Source organism: Heterodontus francisci, chromosome 19 (genome assembly GCF_036365525.1).
Source record: "Heterodontus francisci isolate sHetFra1 chromosome 19, sHetFra1.hap1, whole genome shotgun sequence".
NCBI classification, from domain to species: domain Eukaryota; kingdom Metazoa; phylum Chordata; class Chondrichthyes; order Heterodontiformes; family Heterodontidae; genus Heterodontus; species Heterodontus francisci.
The window spans coordinates 47,914,452-47,932,025 of NC_090389.1; the positions used below are offsets into that span (position 1 = coordinate 47,914,452).

Genomic DNA, 17,574 nt, shown 5'->3' on the forward strand with positions numbered 1-17,574 from the left:
ACCTCTGCTTCCTACTGCATGAGGACTTTGAACTACAGTCATCTGCCTGCACTGCTACTACTGTAATTAAGAAGGTGATAACCACACTCAATTTATACGTTTGAAACGCCATAGCATACAAGGCTACGGGCCAGGTGCTGGAAAATGGGATTAGAATAGATAGGTGCTTGATGGCTGGCACAGACATGATGGGCCGAAGGGCCTGTTTCTGTGTTGTATAACTCTATGACTCTATCCATGGGGGAATCTCTGTAATATCAATCAGGATGCAGTATCAAATACATTTGTAAGGTGAATGATGTATTTTGTAGGAGAGCTGTTAAATTCATCATCAATGGCACTCACATTACTTTGCAAGCTCGCACAGAGAACCACCCTGGTTACTTCAAATAAGAGATTCCATTCCGAGAATGAAAGATTGAATGTGACAACATTCAAATGATCCTACATGTCAGTACGAGAGCAGCAGGAAGTTGGCTGATGCATTCATCTTTCGAAATTTGGCTGTCCTTTTTCTCTTCAGGGAAGAAAATCAGGGCTGGATGCTGGGTGACGAAGCCTACCCTCTCCTCCCTTGAACAATGACCCCACTAAAAGTGGCCTGACCAACGACAGAGGAGCACCACAACAAGGCATAAGCATCTACAAGATTGGTCATAAAGAGGATCATCGGGGTCTTAAAGGGACAGTCTCACAGTATGCTCCAGATTGTGCATTGAGAAAGCCTGCTCCGCCCTTCAAAACATCTCTATGCAAAAAAGTCTGGATTATGACATTGTTGGGAGGCAGCCTTACCTGCATTAGAGGCAGAAGTAGATGAAGGGGAGCATCGTGATGATCTTCACTTAGAATACTCCTCCATGACTGCTGTAAGGAGCATCTGGCCATCATTCCTCACTACTATCTTCTTTTCTGTGTAACAATCTACCTTTGACACCAGTGCACTTCTCTCTCACACTTTCAAATAGAGGAGCATTCTCTCAATCCTGTACCTATATTACAGCATGCCAACACATCCACCCTCTTTGAACCTACATAAATGCACTAATAATCATCGCCTAATCGAATAAGTCAGCATTAAATAAATGCACTATTTCTTGTATGAATCCAGCTTCCGTGAATAACAAAGTAGGACATAAGCAAACATTCCATTTCACTACGACTGAAGTATAAGCAACAGACTCCCAGGGCGAGATTTCCATTCCAGGGTCAAAACTTTGACGTCGTAGTCGCTTCCGAGTCCCTCCCCCACTGCTGCGGCAATGCACACGTGATTTTAATACGGAAAAAAGTTAATTGGCCCAGAGTTGCATTCGCTGCCCAATTAGCTCCCCAGTTCTTGCAATTTAAAAAATATTTCCATAATTTCCATTCAATTTATGCACATTTTGTAAATTCAATAGTTTATTAAATTAAAGAAAAAGTATGTTTTGCAAGAAATTGTGACCTATTAACATAAATGCTTGAAGTAATTTTTAAAAATTGCAGTCACCTTTCACTGCAGGAACTATTGTGTTTGTTTTAAATATACACTATTTGAAAAGAGGACCACCTGCTCACTCTCCCTGAAAATTAAGACTTTGGGTACATACCCTAATCCTTTTAGTGTCAGGGTCACTGCTCCCACTCTTCGCTATCCCTGCCAGGCTTTAAATCTCACTACAGGCAGGCAGTTCCAGTAATACACTGAAACTTCACTCCATACAATGATGCGTTCACATTCATTAGCTTCTTCTTCACCACTCCTATTCTGTCCTGCACACCATTTGCCAAATACCCACTTCTGCTCTGCCTGCTAGATTTTGCATTGCTCTGCAGGCCAGTTTGTAACTTATCACATTGCTTCATCAAATTGTTTGTTTTCCTCTCTTCCTGCACCCCCACTCCCACCCCAAACACTATCCCCCCAAATGGTCAAGAATCCATATAACATTAGAGTAACTGAAAGTTGCACATCGCATTCCTCTCGAGGGAAATTTTGTTTTTGCAGTCTTGGCTGATCTGTTTGTGACTGTGGGTACCTTTCCCATACAACAGAAGCACATTGCTTGGTGGGTCAATTAGGCAGCAGTATTGACATGGTGTGCGTTCTTGGGTAAGATCACCTTACTCTCACAACCAAGGACTGGGGGAGGGGTAACTGGAATAACCCGGGAAAGAACATTGAAAAATAAGTTTGATGCAAGGATAAGTCCTTTGGAACAAGGAAGGAAGGAAAGTAAAACATGATTTGTGCCCAATTGAAGTCAGTTACAATTTTGATTGGAATTTATTTTTTGAAAGTTGCATCTTGTGTATTTGCTTTTCAAATTGACCCACACTTGCTTTAAAACAAGAATACTTTTTCTTTATTTGACTGTTATTGCAATAATGCCTTCAGGACAGTCAGGTACCCAGAAATGCAGCTCCTCAGAGGTTCAGTCTGGCTAAGAGTATTTTATAGGACATCATAGGCACTTTATTGTAACAATACCAGTGTATGTTCTTGAGTTTTTAATTTTGGGGGCAATAATCATCAGTGTCCCTTTTTCCAGGACTGGGAAAAAAGTTTTTGTGTGAAATACATGATTAAGTTGGCAAATTTATGTCTGAGAAAAGTGATTGCGCTAGATCTTGACTTTGTGTGATAGTGTGAAATGGGCTGCCGACACATTCTATCACCTGTTTTACGCTATCACACAGCATTCAGGATGATGGTATGTTCCTGCCATATGCCCCTTCTTAAAACCCACCTCACTGTTATCCTGCTATCCGGCAGGGTGCAAGCTGCAGTTAGCATGCCAATAGACCTCTTACCTTCCACCTACCCCAAATCTCCCCTCCTGCATTTCTGATTTCAGATACCCAAGAATGTTCGCATAGCCAGCCAGTGCAGCCTCATCATGACTTCTGATGAAGAAACACTGTCTCTTGATCTGACAGTCACAGCTATCAGCTCAGATACAGGCACTGTCCTGTTGTGTGGCACTACCACCGTGCTAAATGGGATAGATTTCGAAAAGATCTAGCAACACAAAACTGGGCATCCATGAGGCGCTGTGGGCCATCAGCAGCAGAAGAATTGTAGTCAACCACAATCTATAACCTCATGGCCCGGCATATCTCCCACTCTACCATTATCATAAAGCCAGGGATCAACCCTGGTTCAATGAAGAGTGCAGGAGGGCATGCCAGGAGCAGCATCAGGCATACCTCAAAATGAGGTGTCAACCTGGTGAAGCTACAACCCAGGACTATTTGCGAGCCAAACAGCGGAAGCAACATGCAATAGACAGAACTAAGCAATCCCACAACCACCGGATCAGATCAAAGCTTTACAGTCCTGCCACATCCAGTCATGAATGGTGCTGGACAATTTAACAACTAAGAGGAGGAGGAGCCTCCACAGATATCCCCATCCTCAATTATGGGGGAGCCCAGCACATCAGTGCAAAAGATAAGGTTGAAGCATTTCCAACAATCGCCAGCCAAAAGTGCTGTGTGGATGATCCATCTCGGTCTCCTCCAGAAGTCCCCAGCATCACAGATGCCAGACTTCAGCCAATTCGATTCACTCCACATGATATCGAGAAATGACTGAAGGCACTGTATACTACAGAGGCTATGGGCCCTGACAACATTCCGGCAATAGTACTGAAGACCTGTGTTCCAGAACTTGCCCCGCCCCTAGCCAAGCTGTTCCAGTACAGCAACATAACTGGCACTACCCAGCAATGTGGAAAATTGCCCAGGTATGTCCTGTACACAAAACACAGGACAAGGCCAACCCGGCCAATTACCACCCCATCAGTCTACTCTCAATCATCAGTAAAGTCATGGAAGGCGTTGTCGACAGTGTTATCAAGCGGCGCTTGCTTAGCAATAACCTGCTCACAGGCACTCAGTTTGGGTTCGGCCAGGGCCATTCAGCTCCTGACCTCATTACAGCCTTGGTTCAAACATGGTCAAAAGAGCTGAATTCAAGAGGTGAGGTGAGAGACTGCCCTTGACATCAAAGCAGCATTTGACCGAGTATGGCATCAAGGAGCCCAAGCAAAACTGGAGTCAATGGGAATCAGGGGACAACTCTCCTCTGGTTAGAGTCATATCTAGACAAAGGAAGATGGTTGTGGTTGTTAGAGGTCAATCATCTCAGTGCCAGGACATCACTGCAGGAGTTCCTCAGGATAGTGTCCTAGGCCCAACCATCGTCAGCTGCTTCATCAATGATCTTCCTTCAATCGTAAGATCAGAAGTGGGGATGTTTGCTGATGATTGCGCAATGTTCAGCACCATTCGCGACTCCTCAGATACTGAAGCAGTCTGTGTAGAAATGCAGCAAGACCTGGACAATATCCATGCTTCAGCTGATAAGTGACAAGTAATATTCGCGCCACACAAGTGCCAGGCAATGATCATCTCAAACAAGAGATAACCTAACCATCTCCCCTTGATATTCAATGGGATTACCATTGCTGAATCCCCCACTGTCAGCATCCTGGGGTTCCCATTGACCAGAAACTGAACTGTAGTAGCCATATAAATACCATGGCTACAAGAGCAGGTCAGAGGCTAGGAATTCTGTGGTGAGTAATTCATCTCCTGTCTCCCCAAAGCCTGTCCACCATCTACAAGGCACAAGTCAGGAGTGTGATGGAATACTCTCCACTTGCCTGGATGGGTGGAGCTGTAATAACACTCAAGAAGCTCGACACCATCCAGGACAAAGCAGCCCGCTTGATTGTCACCCCATCCACAAACATTCACTCCCTCCACCACCAACACACAGTGGCAGCAGTGTGTATCATCTACAAGATGCATTGCAGCAATGCACCAAGGCTCCTGCAAAACCACCTTCCAAACCTGCGACCTCTACCACCTAGAAGGACAAGGGCAGTAGATGCATGGGAATACCACCACCTGCAAGTTCTCTTCCAAGCCACACACCATCCTGACTTGGAACTATATCGCCGTTCCTTCACTGTCGCTGGGTCAAAATCCTGGAACTCCCTTCCTAACAGCACTGTGGGTATACCTACACCCCAAGGCCACAGCGGTTCAAGAAGGCAGCTCACCACCACCTTCTCAAGAGCAATTGGGGATGGGCATAAATGCTGTCCTAGCCAGCGACGCCCACATCCCATGAATGAATAAAAAAACTGTGTAAACTTTAGAGAGCAGTATAGAGACCGTATCAGCTTGTAGTGAATCAACGGGTGCAAGTGGGCTGCAGCCCGGCTGGAGGGAATTCAGAGTTCGTGTGCCAGCACATGGGAGGGTGATGTTGCAGATGAGTTCTGCTACAGGGGACTCAGGTAAGGATTTCAATTGGGTGGCACACAGGAGAACACTGTTGGTCATGCACATCGAGATGCTTGGTGTATCGGCAGGACTGTCACAGAGCCTCTTGTCATTGTCAAGGAGCATGGAGGAGTCCGGCTCCAACTTGGCACAGGGCTTTGCACTGAGCTTGGAGCACATCTTTTCCAGCATTGAATTGGTGGTCAACTCCATTACATTCCTTGTGGACGTGGACCTCATGGTAATGCAACGTCTGGTGGCTAATGTCTCAGCTTTCAATGCATCACAGACAGAAGCCACCTGATGTCTCAGTGCTGCAGTGTAAGTTCAGACTAAATCATAAGATCCATGCTTGTTGATATACAGGCTCAGACTTCTGCTATCATAGCTGTGCATCTCATTGCCCACAGGGGTATGGAGGCTCTCACAGCAGATTATTAGGATTGCTGAGGCGCTGCCCTGGGGGAGTGCCAGTGACTCCATGATGCACAAACCTGCTGTCCTCTCTCAGATTGACAGCATTTGTGCTCCCACCACTGCCACTCTGCCAGTGACTTTGCTAATGTCTTTCAGCCAGCCAGCCCAGACTGCTATCGTTCATGTTGCCATGGTGCAGTCCGAAGCCAGGCCCACAAAGCCCAGAGCTGCTCAGGGTCATTCTGCAAGGCCATTTGCAGTCTGTCCCAATGGAAGTCAGCAACCTTCCACCAGCCATGCTGCAACTGCTGGGGTAGCACTGCATATGAGCACTAGGACAAGCAAAGGCACCTGCAAGTCAGGCGCTAAGGGAAAGCTCAGGGGTGAGTAGTTCAGTTTTATATGGATTATTGGAAGTGCTGTTGGGTAAAGTTGATATGGAATGGTTTGTTGTTGAAGGCTTTTATTTTCAGACTTTAGCCAAGAGCAACCATCATAGCAGATGGATAGAAAGGTGGGGAATTTTGTGGGAACTGTGATGTGGGGATGAGATCTCAGGGAAACCGCAGTCTGAGTATCCACTCACAGACAGTCCATCCAGAGCGAAGGGATCCCAGATGCCTCCTCCCTTTTTCCTCCTCCCTTCCTCTGCCTCCTCTTCCTCCTCCTCTCTTCCTCTTGCTATTCCTCCTCTTGCTATTTCTTCTCCTCCCAAGGTGGCCACCGAGGTCCTGGTGACAAGGGCTCTGCCCTCATGATAGCAAGGTTGTGGAGGACGCAGCAGATCATCACGAACTTGGAGACATGCTCCGGTGAGTACTGGAGGGCTCCCACCAGGCAGCGGAACTGTTGTTTCATATGACCATACCATACTAATTAGGAGCAGAAGTAGACCATTCAGCCCATCAAGGCTGCTCCACCATTTAATAAGATCATGGTTGATCTGTTTCTGTCTCAAATTCTACACTCCCATCTACCTCCGATAATCTTTGATTCCTTGCCTAACAAAAATCTATGTACCTCAGCCTTAAAAATATTCAATGACCCCGCTTCCACCACCTTCTGAGGCAGAGAATTCCAAAGTCGCACAACCCTCAGGGAAAAAATTTCTCCTCGTCTCTGTCCTAAAAGGGCGACCCCTAATTTTAAAACAGTGCCCCCTAGTTCTGGACTCACCCACAAGAGGAAACATCCTTTCCACATTCACCTTACCAAGACTGTTCAGGATCTTATATACTTCAATCAAGTATTCCCTAGCTCTTCTAAACTCCAGTGAAAACAAGCCCAGTCTGTCCAACCTTTCCTCATAAGACAACCCGCTCATTCCAGGTATCAATCTAGTAAAACCTCCTCTGATCCGCCTCCAACACATTCTCATCCTTTCTTAAATAAGGAGACCAAAACTGCACCATGCATTGTCGGCACACTGGCCTGACATGATCAGGTAGTGGAGGGGAATCATGAGCCAGGTGTAGAGTTCTTCATGGTGGCCCAAGATGGTGCATACACCTGACTGCCTCAGGATGAATGCATCATGGCTGCTACCAGGATAGCAGGCTTTTACTGACAGGATCTTCTGGGCATGGTCGCACACCAACTGGACATTAATGATGTGCTAGCCTTGTGTTTACAGAACATTTCATAAATGTGGAGCCTGCAGGGCCATGTGCGTGCAGTCGATGGCACCCTCCACCATTGGGAATTCCACTATCCTGCTAAGCCCACATGCTCTTTCCTCCTGTTTCTCCCCCCGTCAGAAGATAATGAACTCCCCTCTGCTTCTGTATAGGGTCTCTGTCACCTCCCTGATAGTGAAATGTTGAAATTTAGGGCCAAAATTATATTCACGGCCACTGACAGCTTCATTGTCGCCCTGCTGTACAGCTGCAGGTCAGATGGTAGGAGGTGGCACAATTTAGTAACCACATCCTTGGTGAAAAGCAGACATCTGAGACACTGCTGAACCAGAGATAGGAGATGTGATTCCTAAAGACCTTGGTGGATAGGGCCTTCTATTGAAAGCCTTCCTCCTCCTGCCTCTGTGCATAGCTTCCCCTTTTTGCTTCCTGTGCTCTATCTCCAAGTCATGCTGCAGCACATGAAGTACTACAAGCATAGCCCCCATTACTGAAGCAGGCTTTCTCCTGACAAGCCTTCCAACTCCTCTAACCTCCTAGTCAAGATCCAGCACCACTCCCTTGTAAATGCAAAATGCTTGCAAAACTCCTCCAATAACACTCAACACAGTACTTCCACTAACTCTGCACAAGCAAAAGGAAGTCCAAAGCACCTCACCTGGAAGTTGGATGGTTAGACCTTTAAACAGCACTAATGGAGGGGATCCCTCATGCAGCTGCGAGCAATTGAGAGAGGGCGTTAACTGGGCCTGCATGGTCCAAAGTAACAGTGCTATATTGCCAGTGTTTGACATCATGATCCACCCACTCTGCACACTTCTGTCACACGTATGCACGCTTCCACTAGCAACCTTACAGTCCGGGCAAGCTGCACCATAAGTGGCCAAAAGCATTCTGGCCGACATATTTTGAGCTTTTGGTTTCCATTGTGCCAGCACCATGGAGCCCAATTTTGTGGCCTTTGTCTTTTATTTTGCTCATTATTCCTCCTGTTGCCTCCTGATAATATCACATCTGCCATTTAATTATCTCCTGTTCTCCACCCAGGCACTTTATAGGTCATTCTGTTTTTTTCCCATGTATTTGTGATTTTTCATATTCCTTCCCCTTTCCTTTGTAGTGTTCCTTTTCAAATGCTGTTAATCTCTAATATTTCCTATTCCTGAGAAAGCATCTCAAGTCCTCAAACGTTGATTGACGCCTGTTTTTCCTCAGATACCGTCTGACATGCTGAGCATTTCCAACTTTTTTCCGTTTTTATTTTCAGAACACCAGCACCTTCAGTGTTCTGTTTTTGAAGGCTGAAACAGTTTTTCACACTGTTGTTCGAACTGCTTTGTTTATCGGTGTCTCTAGTGGGAAAATCAAAGGAAACACTGAAATACTCTCATCTGGCTTTAATTTGCACTCATTTGTCAAACTTATCTTGCCTTCTTTTACTGCTGAAATTCCAAGCCCCTGCAAAAACAGAGGAAGTTAGGAGGAGACTGTTTTATAGAACTAGTTTCTAACTAATACAAAAACCAGCACCAATTGGCTGAAAAATCTCCCAATATGCCACATAATCAACATTACAAGCAGTAGTGTGATGGTCACATTGAGAAGGAATTTCTAAGTAAAAGATAAGGTGCATATCATTTCTGTTGTACGTCAAATACATTTTGAACAATATCCTAAAGATATTTTGTATGTAATGTGATAGCACATTTTCAGATTTCAGGGATCTAATTATGTTTGCATATGTTGGGGCCGATTTTCATCACATTTCTACCCCATTTTTCAGCATGAACAAATTTTTTTTTAATTTAATGTGCCACCCGATGCCTACATGGTGCAGTTTTTGAGAGGGCCTCAACTTAGGCAGCCAACACTCCTGCCCGAAACAGGCAGGATGATCATTCATTTATTCAAATCAATGTTCTTTGATGTATTTAGAACCCTAATGAAATTTTCATCTTCAACAGTGCAGGAGAAGCATGAACACTTTTGGCTCCACAAAAATCATCCCACCTCCTGCTGGACCCTTTATGCCTCCACCTCCCCCACCACAAAGGTGTCCACGTCGGCTTGGCTGGAAGAAGCAGATTTCTCACTTCCCCCGGATTTGCTAACTTTCTTTGATTGTTCATTGCGTGCTGGCAGATTTCAGTTTTTATTATAGTGAGGTCCTATCAAAAAATCATTCGGGCCTCCCATTGGCGACCGCCCCATCCACCACTTGCCCAATGAACAGCTGAATCAAAAAACACCCTGTTGTATATACATAATTTTTTTTTAAGTGACTTGCATCAAAACTCCTGGGTCTAACTGGTCTCTTCACAATCAACATATGTGACTGCGATAGAGATTGTTGGATGAGATGAAGGGCAATGGACATAACAGTTTATTTATTCCAAGTTGTATTTACTCTTGGGAATAGATTTTCTGATTACGCTCCATTCAGGTGTTAGTTAGATGGTTGTCATTTGTACCCACCCAACTATTAGTCTGTTGACCTTGCCTGACAGTGTGGTATCAGTTCAGTTACGTAGTTTGGCCAAACTTCTACCCATTTTGGGTCTGGCAGTGGGAGCATGCCAGAACAGAGCAGGAAATTGTGTGTAAGCAGCTCAAAGGGGTCATGGACAAATTTAATAGGATATAGTAGGTAAATTGCCATATATGGGGATAACAATGTTGGCATAGATGATCAGAAACTCTACTTTATGGAGTCCCCTTGCTGTTCTCATTCAAAATAACATAGAAAACCTGTGCAGAACAGTTTAATATTAATATAAATCATGCTGTTTTTCACATGTTCATAGTGCAATCTGATTTATGAACCACTAATTCAAGAAAATAGCTGTATAAACTGTTGGCATCAGTATGCGTTACGTTACGTATAGAATAAGAAGATCTCAAATTTCGTAAGAAATATATTGTGTGATGTGCATTAAACGTGAAGCATCCAGAATATTGCTGTGTAATCAATTTTTAATGGAACCAAGCTAGTTTGCCTGAATAACAAAATTTTTTTTTATTTTTAACTAGATTTAACATGCCTCATGATGACAGCAATAAGTGCAAAGAGGATGGGGGCAAAACTCAGCAACATGTTATGGCCCCTACACTGAACTACTATACCAATCCCTGGATGTGGTCAAAATGTAGCAGAAGATACATTACTAATTTTTTAGAGTATGTTAGAATTTTGTTATATTAAGTCTGTTTTGGTTTCTGCATAGATTTGAATTTACTGATTGCAAATGTACTTCTCAACCATCCCATTTTAATTGGGATGTTCTGGTATAAAAGGCTGGATTTTAAAGCCCCTCTGTCGTCAGGAACAGTGGCGGCGGGGGCAATGAAGATCGGTGTGGCGGAAGCCTGCCACCGACCCTGATGGCGGCAGACCCCATGCCGATCTCAGCGGCAGCGAGGCCTCTTGGCGGCAGCCCTGCTGCTCGGCGACGGGACTCAAAATGTAAACTAATTTACATACTTGATTTAATGAGGGTCCCGTCGCCTCCTTAATCGCCACACCGATCTTCATTCGGGTGGTCAACAATGTCACTCCTTCGAATCCCTGTTCGGGGAAACGTGACACAACATCTGTTGGGCTGGAGGAGGAGGACTTTTTTTCTGTATGTGGGAGTGGGGGAACGGGGTAACAACAATGTGGATTGGTCGGGTGTTGATGGGAAGGGGTAAAGGGCAAGGTTGCTGAACTTCAGGGCAGTAAAGGTCAATGTCAATATTCACATTCTGGGGCAGGAGGGAAAGGGTATGAATGTCTGGAAATGCCATTGGGGGTGGGTGGGAAAATTCATTTAAAGGTCATTTAAATCTGTTTTGTGGAAATTTTACTTACCTGGCCCTTTAATTTTTAAATGCCCATTAAGGGCTCTAAGCACATTAAAAATGGCACCTGCACCTGCGCATTGGTACCAGATGCCGTTGCCAGCTCGCCCACCCCCTCCACTTCATCACGCCGTGGCCATGCAAATGAGCCACTGCGTTTGAAATTGTGGCGGCTCCGTGACGCAGTGCCCATGCAGGCGGGCTGCATTTTTTTTATGTCTGCATCGTACTTTGGTGGCGCTCTCTTAAAATTCAGCCTAAAATAACAACACTGCAAAAAGCTGTTGCAAGGCTCCCAAACTGGCAAAATCAGGTTCTGCACAAAACCATGCTCTCAGCCCAAGTGCTGACCTAAATTTCACACTCTCAATACATTTCAAGTTGATAGGTATGGTAGCAAGTATTCTGAAAGATTAGATTTGTCAAAATGTTATTTTAATGGGTTAGTGACTTTCTGCAAATAGTTTTTTTGTGTGAAGATTTTGTTTTACATATCAGAGCAATGGAAAATTTGAATGTTTGGATTTTTTTCTTACACTCGTTTTCTTTTTAGCACAGGATATGGTGAATGTTTACTTGATGAACCTGTGACAAGAACATATACACTCCCTCACCAGCTCCCTGGTCAGATTTATAATGTTGACAAACAATGTGAATTGATTTTTGGATCTGGTTCTCAGGTGTGCCCCTATATGGTAAGTGCAGTACTAGTAGCTGACAACTGAGATAGACAATTATGTTCTGTAGTTAGAACGCAGTAACTTTTATTTTCTCCCTAGATTTTGGAACTTGATTAAACAAATCAAAAGTATTCCTTCCAATCCACCTGTAAGTTTGTTGTTGTTTTGTGAAGTATGCAGGCTATTTCACATCAGATCATAATCAAAGAAATAGATTGAAGATATAATTTCAAATTAAAGTAAATGTTCACTTTAATTGAATTTGTTGTTTTAGTTTTGTTTTATTCAACTGTTTTTCATACTTTGTCAGGCAGCTATTAAAATAATGGGATAATAATAAGATTTTCGACTTGTCGCCTGGGCGTAAAACTACCGAGGTAGTTTCAATGGAAATGATAAATGGGCAGCCGATCCACATTGCTTGTTTTATGCTCGAGCAACAAATTGAAAATCTACCTCAATATTTTCTTCAGCAAATAGGGTTATAGGAAAAAATGTACCACTGTATTACTGAGAGAACAGTACCATTATGTACTAAATAATTTTATTTATTTTTTATTTTATTTAGAGATACAGCACTGAAACAGGCCCTTTGGCCCACCAGGTCCGTGCCGACCATTAACCACCCATCTATACTAATCCTACACTAATCCCATATTCCTACCACATCCTCACCTGTCCCTATATTCCCCTACCACCTACCTATACTAGGGGCAATTTATAATGGCCAATTTACCTATCAACCTGCAAGTCTTTTGCCTGTGGGTGGAAACCGGAGCACCCGGAGGAAACCCACACAGACACAGGGAGAACTTGCAAACTCCACACAGGCAGTACCCAGAATTGAACCTGGGTCGCTGGAGCTGTGAGGCTGCGGTGCTAACCACTGCGCCACTGTGCTTTAGTCATCATAAATCGTTTTTTTAAGCAGTGGAACTACATTTTAATACTGTGAAAATAAAGACTTTGACAACGCCAGAAATAGGGTTATAGGAAAAAATGTACCACTGTATTACTGAGAGAACAGTACCATTATGTTTTAAATAATGTGCTTTAGTCATCATAAATAGTTTTTTTAAGCAGTGAAACTACATTTTAGTACTGTGAAAATAAAGACTTTGACAACGCCAGATTTTAGAAGGTTTTTTTTGCTGTGTAGACACAATGCAGACGTCTTTGGTGTACAAGCACTGAAGGAGTTCAAAGAGGTTGTAGAACACAACATATGCCATGGGCAGACGGGACAGAGTGTGAACCTGGAAAGGTAAATGCTTTTAAATTTTAAAAAAAGCACAGGCTAAGTGGAAATAGTTTATAAGCAAAATCAGTTTCATGCTAATTAGATATGTGTTCATGATTAAATGACTATTATTTTACCAGTGTAATGTGTGACAAAATATTGGACTGGATTTTGTTGAGCTCCTGGCCTCCGGCTCCGTGGCAGGTGGGCTGGATGATCGGAGCGGCAGTGGCCTGCCACGGAGCCTGATGCCGGGAATGTTCGGCCCAATCTTCCCGGCAGCGGGGAAGCTCCGTGGTGGCTCATTCGCTGCTGTGCGGCGGGACCTGGATTTCAATATTCAAATCAGCTATTTAAATACATTTAAATGGAAGCTGGAATGATCTTACCGGCAGTTCTGGATCTTCCGAGTGACGTGCGGCACTCCTGCGCCTTCGCTTTCCCGTCCAGGGAAAGCTGGTGCCACCAAGGTGGGGAAGGGGGGATCTCTGCATTTGTAATGAAGTGTTGGGGGCGGCGGGGGGGGGGGGAAGACATCAACTCTGAACTTAGTGCAATTGAGATGGAAAATGGGTAATCTGGGCTTTTCTGGTATAGTGGGGAGGTGGGTCAAGCTTTATTTTTTGTTGCAGTTGGAGGGGGGACAGGGTCAACTTTGATCTGTCAACACAGACCAGGCAGCTCTTTAAAAATGGTGTCAGCGCCCGCACAGAAACAGGCCACAGCATTGACGGCGTCGCCGAGGCCGCCCCGTCACTTGATTGGAGGGGTGCCGGCCCTGCATATTCTAATGAGCCGCCAGGCTGAAGATCTTGGTGGCACGCGACCCATGCGTGTGGGCCGCCATTTTATTTGCCCGCCGCCGCTTCCAGCAGCGCAAAAACAAAATTCAGCCCATTATGTTCACAAATTTTTGCTGTTAAATCAAACTGCTAACTTCTTTAGTTGTATGCATGTTTGGATCTAAGCCAGTTTTAAAGAGGCACAAAAAGAATGTTTAGGCAATAAACATTATCTACCTGCTTTTGGAAGTGGAACATCTTATGAGGTTTGAATGGGTACAGTTCAGCCTTCGAAATGCATGTAGCTCCTCTAGCAGCTGATAGAAGTGTAAAGCAGTAACAAGCTTAAAGCAGTTTTAATGACCTGCTTAGGGTACACTTTCCCATTCATTATCTTGGTTAGTATATAATTACTACTTTGCTAACTTAAACTTCCTGTTAAACTTCACTTTAGTCTTGCTTTGTGTGAAATTCTTCAGCAGCTTTTGAAGTGCTATGGTGCCTTTTGTTTGTGAAATTAAAAAAAAGTTTCTCTTCACGTTACTTCATTTTGAGAAATTTGCTTTGTTTTTAATTCTTTGTTCTTTATCTTCCCTGCACTGCGGGTAAGGTTCCAGGGAGAGAAATATTACTACACTTTTAAGATTTTCAACCTAATCCAAGTAACAACCCATGTCCTACACCCCACATATGGTGTTCTCATTTGACTATGTTCACTTCCTTTCCTCCTATTGTTAACATCAATTACATTTGCTTTGCTGCTGTAAACGAGAGAGTAAACCCTGGGGAGGTGGGGGAGAGAAGAAATGTTGTGAGTAGCTGGATATAAAGAATCCAAAGACATGATTGTCAAGAACTTCAAATGGACATTGGAAAAGGTACAGAGAAAAGCAGTGAGGATAATTCAGGGACTAGGGTTTGTAAAATACAAAGCTAGGCTCACAGAGTTGAATGTATATCCATCAAAGATTTCAGTTGGATAATGATCCAACATTTTTAAAATACTGAGAAGTCTAGATAGTGTACAGACAAACAGAATATTTAACATTGACCAGAAGAGAAAAGCACAACATTAATAAGCCACAAGCACATTTACAATTTCGAAGACCACCCACCCCCAACACCCTCCCCCACCCCCCACCCCACCACCACCCAACCCCACATCTGAGGGCTGCAGATATGTGCAATAAATTCCCAGGAAAAGTGTTTAATGTGCTGATTAATGCTTACAGAAAAAAAGTGAATAAAAAGCTAGTTGAAATGGGATTGAAGACAGTGGCATAATTATTGTTAGACGTGGCAAAATGCCCCATGGAATATGACAGTTCCTGTTTTCTAAGATCATGAAAATTCATTGAAATACATTTGGAAGTCATACAAACATACGAACATACATGCGAATTAGGAGCAGGAGTAGGCCACTCGGCCCTTCGAGTCTGCTCTGGCATTCAATAAGTTTATGGCTGAACTGATTACTCCACATTTTCACCTACCCCCGATAACCTTTCACCCCCTTGCTTATCAAGAATCTATCTACTTCTGCCTTAAAAATATTCATAGGCTCAGCTTCCACTGCCTTTTGAGGAAGAGAATTCCAAAGACTCAATTTCAAGATCCATTTGTACCCCCCTTATGTCCTCTTCACAACTTACTTTCCTACCTATCTTTGTGTCATCAGCAAATTTAGCAACCATACCTTCGGTCCCTTCATCTAAGTCATATATATAAATTGTAAAAAGTTGAGCCCCCAGCACAGATCCCTGTGGCACACCACTCGTTACATCTTGCCTACCAGAAAATGACCCATTTATGCCTATTCTCTGTTTCCTGTTAGCTAGCCAATCTTCTATCCATGCCAATATGTTACCCACTACACCATGAGCTTTTATTTTCTGCAATAACCTTTGATGTGGCACCTTATCAAATGCCTTCTAGAAACCTAAGTACAATACACCCCTTCATCCACAGCACATGTAACTCCCTCAAAGAACTCCAATAAATTGGTGAAACATGATGTCCCTTTCACAAAACCATGCTGACTCTGCCTGATTACCTTGAATATTTCTAAATGCCCTGCTATAATGTCTTTAATAATAGCTTCTAACATTTTCCATAAGACAGATGTTAAGCTGACTGGCCTGTAGTTTCCTGCTTTCTGTCTCCCTCCCTTTTTGAATAAAGGAGTTACATTTGCTATTTTCCAATCTAACAGAACCTTCCTCGAATCTAGGGAATTTTGGAAAATTAAAACTAATGCATCAACTATCTAACTAGCCACTTCTTTTAACACCCTAGGATGAAGTCCTTCAGGACCTGGGGACTTGTCAGCCCGTAGCTTCAACACTTTGTTCAGTACCACTTCCCTGGTGATTGTAATTTTCTTGAGTTCCTCCCTCCCTTCCATTTCCTGACTTATTGCTAATACTGGGATGTTACTTGTATCCTCAGTAGTGAAGACCAATGCAAAATATCTGTTCAATTCATCTGCCATCTCCTTATTATCCATTATTAATTCCCCAGACTCACTTTCTATAGGACCAACGCTCACTTTGTTAAGTCTTTTCTTTTTTAAGTGTCTAGAGAAACTCTTACTATCTGTCTTTATATTTCTAGATAGCTTTCTCTCGTACTCTAATTTTACCTTCCTTATCAATCTTTTAGTCATTCTTTGCTGTTTTTTATATTCTGTCCAATCTTCTGACCTGCCTCCCATCTTTGCGTAATTATAGGATTTTACTTTCAGTTTGATACTATCTTTAACTGTTTTAGTTAACCACGGATGGCGGGTCCCACTCTTGGAATTTTTCGTTCTCATTGAAATGTATCTATTCTGTAATATCCCTTAAATTCCTGCCACTGAATCTCTATTGATCTATCCCTTAACCTGATTTGCCAGTTCACCTTAGCTAGTTCTGCTTTCATACCCTCATAATTGCCCTTGTTTAAGTTTAAAATACTAGTCTTGGACCCACTCTTCTCTCCCTCGAACTGAATGCAAAATTCAATCGTATTATGATCGTTGCTACCTAGGGGTGCCTTAACTATGAGGTCATTAATTAATCCTATCTCGTTGCACAATACCAGGTCTAGTATAGCCTGCACTCTGGTTGGCTCCAGAACATAATGTTCCAAGAAATTATCCCGAAAACATTCTATGTACTCCTCTTCTAGGCTACCTCTGCCCATCTGATTTTTCCAGTCTATATGGAGGTTAAAATCCACCATAAGTTTCGCTATACCTTTCTGACAAACTGCCATTATTTCTTCCTTTATATCCCGTCCTACAGTGTCGTTAATGTCAGGTGGCCTGTGCACCACTCCCACAAGTGACTTCTTGCCTTTATGATTTCTCATCTCTACCCAAACTGCATCTGCATCCTGGTCTCCTGAACTTAGGTCATCCCTCTCTATTCCGCCAATACCATCATTAATTAACAGAACTACCTCTCCACCTTTTTCGAGCTTCCTGTCCTTCCTAAATGCCATGTACCCTTCAATATTCAGGTCCCAATCTATGTCATCCTGCAGCCATGTCTCTGTAATGGCTATCAGATCGTACTTATTTATTTCTATTTGCACTCTCAGTTCATCTGTTTTGTTTCGAATGCTACATGCATTCAGATACAGAGCCACGAGTTTTGTCCTTTTATTATTTTTGTAACCTCTAACCTTATCTGTTGATTTAGTCTTAGATTTGT

At 43.4% G+C, this 17,574-nt stretch overlaps 1 protein-coding gene across 3 annotated transcripts in view; it reads left to right on the top strand.

Annotated features, from left to right (window-relative positions):
- The window catches only part of adamts9 (ADAM metallopeptidase with thrombospondin type 1 motif, 9), a 402,991-nt gene that overhangs the window by 75,085 nt on the left and 310,332 nt on the right, over positions 1 to 17,574 (top strand). For all 3 annotated transcript variants that reach the window (XM_068051578.1, XM_068051580.1, XM_068051581.1), the window contains exons 9-11: positions 10,365 to 10,511; positions 11,728 to 11,869; positions 13,014 to 13,118. In XM_068051578.1, coding sequence (XP_067907679.1) covers positions 10,365 to 10,511; positions 11,728 to 11,869; positions 13,014 to 13,118 — 394 coding nt within the window. The remainder of the gene's footprint in view (positions 1 to 10,364; positions 10,512 to 11,727; positions 11,870 to 13,013; positions 13,119 to 17,574) is intronic.